This window comes from Neodiprion lecontei, chromosome 2, assembly GCF_021901455.1.
Source record: "Neodiprion lecontei isolate iyNeoLeco1 chromosome 2, iyNeoLeco1.1, whole genome shotgun sequence".
NCBI lineage: Eukaryota > Metazoa > Arthropoda > Insecta > Hymenoptera > Diprionidae > Neodiprion > Neodiprion lecontei.
Genome location: NC_060261.1, coordinates 35,838,776 through 35,843,862, shown reverse-complemented (window position 1 = coordinate 35,843,862; position 5,087 = coordinate 35,838,776). Strand labels below are relative to the sequence as shown.

The window sequence follows — 5,087 nt, the reverse complement described above, 5'->3', positions numbered from 1 at the left end:
GACGCGTCGCGACGCCTCGGCGTCGCTCGGTTTGCGAGGCGCGCGCTTCGCCGTGTGTAGCGCATGCTGTACCTTTGCGCAGGGACCGGCGTCCCCCCTCCCCCCGTCCTTCGCTCTCACCGTCTATCTCCTTCGCTCTTCGCCCCGGAACAGATGCACCCTTTCCGATTGGCGAGCGGCCCGCGACCGGCCTTCCCTCATTGGCCGGCCGCGCGGGGCCCGATCGCCCGCATTGGTCGGGCAGCACGTGCGGGCCACCTGCACTCGGGTGGAGGGGGTCTCCGTTATATAAGCCCCGACTGCACCCCCTGCCACCAGAAACGGCCTGCAGCCGAATACGGTAAGTCGTCAGTCGAGTATTGCCGCTCCAGCTGCGATCCGGGCTTCGTTCCGTCTTCGGTAACAGTAACGTTAGCAACCAGGCAACCCGCAACGAAAACTACGCGTGCGTGTGTGAATCATTTTTTTTTCTTGTATTATTGTTGATTTATCGAGTGAGAAGGAGACAATTGTCGATAATTCGAACATTCCGTGTTTTATGACATTTTATCGTGAATTGTTGTTTTCTTTTTTTTTTTATTTTGTTTGTCGTTCATCTCATCGGTTGTCTCGCCGAAAACGAACTTCTCGGTGAACTTTGATTACTTAAAATTGACGAGTTTGATAATACGGACCATCGATGCACGGATGTGCGGTGGTGTTATTCGTAATAAATAATAAATCAAGTGGTGATTGTGAGACGTCGAACACGTGCTGCGAACGCGGCATCCTTGCACCAATTTCTTCACCGATATTGTTGTTGCGACAAAAGGATACCGAGTTATCACCCAAGTGCCAAGTGTGAACCCACGACATCAATTGGATTACGCACCGTCGCATCGATCTACACCCACGTGTGATCAATGTTGTGCTAATTGTGATTAACTCTGTACACAACGACCTCTGAGCATCGTCAGAGACATAGAAATCGTGAATCTGTCTAAATGCTCGTCGACGCAATGCCTCGCAGTTTTGTCAAACGAAACAACAGCTACAGTCACTGTCCTCTGAAAAAACGGCCCGTCCACGTTATGCTGGCCGAAGATGCCTCCTTCTCTTCGGAATCCATCAAAGGTAAGAACGTTATTCGGTGCGTACAAAGTGGACAATTGTCCCGTCATCACCCCGCCCGATTCGATCGTACTTTTTTCAAACCCCGTCCCTTCGATGTATGGGAATAGACTTTCTTATCTCTCGCGCCGCGCTGCCGGCTATCCGTGTGAATCGGAATAATCCAGATTCCCACAGTTTTATACACCCCGATAATAAATTCGATTCCGAAAAATGTCCCAACCAAAAAGTCCGACACCTGCCAGAAGTCTAACGAAATTCCAACAATCTTCTGATTGCAGAAGAGATCGTCGAGGAGGTGATAGTGGACGACATCCCGGAGCCAGAAAACCTCAGCACGAAACCGGAGGACTTGAGTAGAACGGCAGAGAAGCTAAACCAGATAAAAAACACCTCGAATTCCGTGAGTGCTTGGCACGAAACGGCGATCCCGAGATCCCCGGAAATCGCGAGCACGGCTTTATCCCGACGCTCGGCGTCGCCGAAGCCGATAACGAGGTCGCCATCCCCCGCGGCGCAGCCCCCGACGCAGCCGGCCTCGATCCAGAGTCACCATCTCCACGAGCACCATCATAACGGTAACAACGCCAGCACCCACCACCACCACCACCAACACCATCATCATCATCATCAGCAACAGCAACAGCACCAGCACCAGCATCAACAACATCAACTGCAGCAGCAGGAGCAGCAGCAGCAGCAGCCGCAGCACATCTATCCGGTGAAGACGCTCACCCCGCCGGCCGGAATCGCGCCGCTCCATCCCGTGGCGAAAAAGGCGCGAGTCGAGGTGATACAGCACGATAATTCGCCCTCGGTGCCGACGTCCTCAGCCCCCGTCCACTTCATGGCGAGCGGCGTCGCGGCGCCCTTGGACCCCCTGAACCTCAACACCCCCGTCGAGCCGCTGGCGCGATACGCGGCGACGCCTGCTTGGGCGAGAGGGGCGCCTCTTTTCCCGCCTCACTACCTACCGTATCCGGCGTATCGTTACCCGGGCGCGGATCTCTACCCGGCGTATCCGGTGGCCGGTGGTTACTCTCACTCGTCGCCCGATCATCCCTCGGCGTCGCCGCCACCCCACACGGTTCTCACCTGCCCTACGATCCCGAGGCCGGTGGCGAGTCGAAGCTACGCACCCTGGGCGAGTCCCGACCACTGCGGCCTCTCGCCGACGAGCTCGCTGGGCTCCGGATCCCTCAGATCGCCGCCCCCCGTGACGCCGGAGGACCTCTCCTCACCCGGAAGCGACAGCGGACGATCGTCCGCCGGAAGTACGTCGGCGGGGCCGATCGGGGGCGGTCAGAAGCACGAGAAGGGATCGTCGAGCTCGCCTCGCCACAACTGCTTAAACTGCGGCAAGTCCTACTCGACGTATTCGGGACTGTCGAAGCACCAGCAGTTCCACTGCGCGGCGGCCGAGGGTCAGACCAAGAAGTCCTTCAACTGCAAGTTCTGCGAGAAGATCTACGTCAGCCTCGGCGCCCTCAAGATGCACATACGGACCCACACTCTGCCCTGCAAGTGTCATCTGTGCGGCAAGGCCTTCTCCAGGCCGTGGCTACTCCAGGGTCACATCAGGACTCACACGGGCGAGAAACCCTTCCGGTGCCAGCACTGCGGACGCGCTTTCGCCGACCGAAGCAACCTCCGGGCCCACCTGCAGACTCACAGCGACATCAAGAAGTACTCGTGCTCCTCCTGCGGCAGGACGTTCAGCAGGATGTCCCTCCTCACCAAGCATCAGGAGGGAGGATGCTCCGGCGTCACCGTGAACAGCGCCTAGGCCTGCCGACAACGACGTGACGCCGGGGCATCGTCGGGGAGAGAAGAGACGGCTGACGATCGGTATCGTTGACTGAGTATCGCGGTGTCCCGGTTCGGGGGATACGCAACAGTGCCTTAATTTTAAAATAATCGCGGGGACCGATCGACGCAGGGAGATTCGAAAAACAAGGAAGAATACATATATATTAGGTTGAGAAAACAAACCTCGCACGGAAGACTGCAAGCTCTTGGAGTACAAACGAATATGAAAAGATGAAAAATTATTATATCGTATATACGTATTGACGAGAAGGAGAAAAACGTATAAAGAAATATGAAAATTCAAAGGCTTATACCGAATACGTATATATATATATATATATATATAGATACACACACGTGTTTTCGGTTGTACTCCAAGAGCTTGCAGTCTTCCGTGCGAGGTTTGTTTTCTCAACCTAATATATTTATTCTTCTTCCTTGTTTTTTTCAATCATTTTCGATTCTCTTCAAATCTCCCTGCGTCGATCGATATATATGCGTATATATATATATACGTATATATACGTATTCGGTATAAACCTTTGAATTTCCATATTTCTTTATACATTTTTCTCCTTCTCGTCAATATGTATATACGATATAATAATTTTTTTTTCACATCATTTTACTTTAAATATCTCTATCCTAGCACCAAGACTTTCCCCGCACCCTTTTTCGATTCCTTTCCTTTCCTTTTTTTTTTTTTTCTTGTTTACTATAAATCCGTTAGATATCGTTTTCGGTATATAGACTGTGATGAGAAAGAGAAAACGTTGTTGGTCTCCCCCACCCCACCATGTCCCTCCTTAAGAAAGAAAAGTAATGCACACACTAAAAGTCTACAAATATTTTACATACTTAATTCTATTAACATATATATATATATATTTCTCATCACAGTCTATATACCGCAAACGATATCTAACGTTTTTATAGTAAAGAAGAAAAAAAAAAAAAGGAAAGGAAAGGAAACGAAAAAGGGTACGGGGAAAGTCTTGGTGCTAGGATAGAGATATTTAAAGTAAAATGATGTGAAAAAAAACGACGAAAGAAATAACTACAATACTATATACGTCATGTACAGCAGATCGCTTGAAGCGTTCGGTTTGTGTTCCGTGAAAACTTTGTGCCATTTTATACATTATTACTCTCTTTTATTTTTGATTGAGTTTTGACTACTTTCTTTTTAAACTTTTTGTGTGATTTCTATTCTATTTTTGCGCAAAGCATGAAGTGTATAACGCCTCGATTATAATATCACGACGCGTCGCATTTACGCTAACGGTTATTTATAATTTTCTTTCTTTCCGTCGATTTCTCGTATGCGCTTGTTTATTCATAGTTTTCTCCACTTGCTTTGGATTTTTTTATATACACTTTGTTATAAATTATTTTTAGTCGATATTTACGTATCAACGGATGATTCTCACTTCGCTGTGCTCGAGTGATGAACCCGCGCGTATAATCGGCACTGTGTATCATTTTTCAAGTCTTTGCAAATTTTACAAACGCCCTATTAACATTATTATCTTAATCATTATTATTATTTCATTATTATTATGCATTTTATACTGTCCTAATAATTTATGAATCACTGAAGTTCGGTTTTTAATTTTTAAGTTCCACAGGTACATTTTAATTGGTAGGGCGCGTACAGCATATACGCACGAAAGGACGAGACTTTGGTCGTTGTGCAGTCACGTTCCACTGTAAATAGCCGTAATGGTATTCCAAGTTTGCATATACATATAGTATTATTAAGTTAACGATTCAAAAGCGTACGCTTTTTTTTTCATCTCGTGGTTTTTACCATGTTTTCTTCTTCTCAACGATCATATCATACGTATAAATATTTTTCCATGTACAATTATTACGAATTAAGTTACTCGAAGAAACTAGTCATGAATTCATCATGTAGTCATCAATTAAAAAATGAATAAAATAAAAGAAATAAACGAAAAGCAAGAAGAAAAAGGAAATACCGACTAACGATGCGCAATGATGACGAATGATAGAAAGTAAAAATGAATAATAGAAAAAGACCAGCTCGAAAAGCCTGCTAATATTATTATATAAAAAATATACGTATAATATATACATGTAGATTTGTATCCGTATATAAGATTGCCTTAAAAATGTATCTTTTTAAAGAAACACACATATATTTT

The 5,087-nt window shown here is 46.9% G+C and overlaps 1 protein-coding gene across 1 annotated transcript; it reads left to right on the top strand.

The window, feature by feature from the left end:
- The first annotated feature begins 355 nt into the window (after positions 1-355).
- Positions 356-4,866, top strand: LOC107226436 (transcriptional repressor scratch 2-like). Its single transcript, XM_046731676.1, has 2 exons — positions 356-1,113; positions 1,392-4,866. Exons 1-2 carry the CDS (start codon positions 984-986, stop codon positions 2,894-2,896), a joined length of 1,635 nt encoding a protein of 544 aa, XP_046587632.1. The 5' UTR covers positions 356-983; the 3' UTR covers positions 2,897-4,866.
- The last annotated feature ends 221 nt before the right edge of the window (positions 4,867-5,087 follow it).

Coding starts and splice junctions, on each gene's coding strand:
- LOC107226436 (XM_046731676.1), top strand. CDS start 984: ATGCTCGTCGACGCAATGCCTCGCAGTTTTGTCAAACGAAACAACAGC. Junction 1,114..1,391: donor CTCTTCGGAATCCATCAAAG/GTAAGAACGTTA, acceptor TTCTGATTGCAG/AAGAGATCGTCGAGGAGGTG.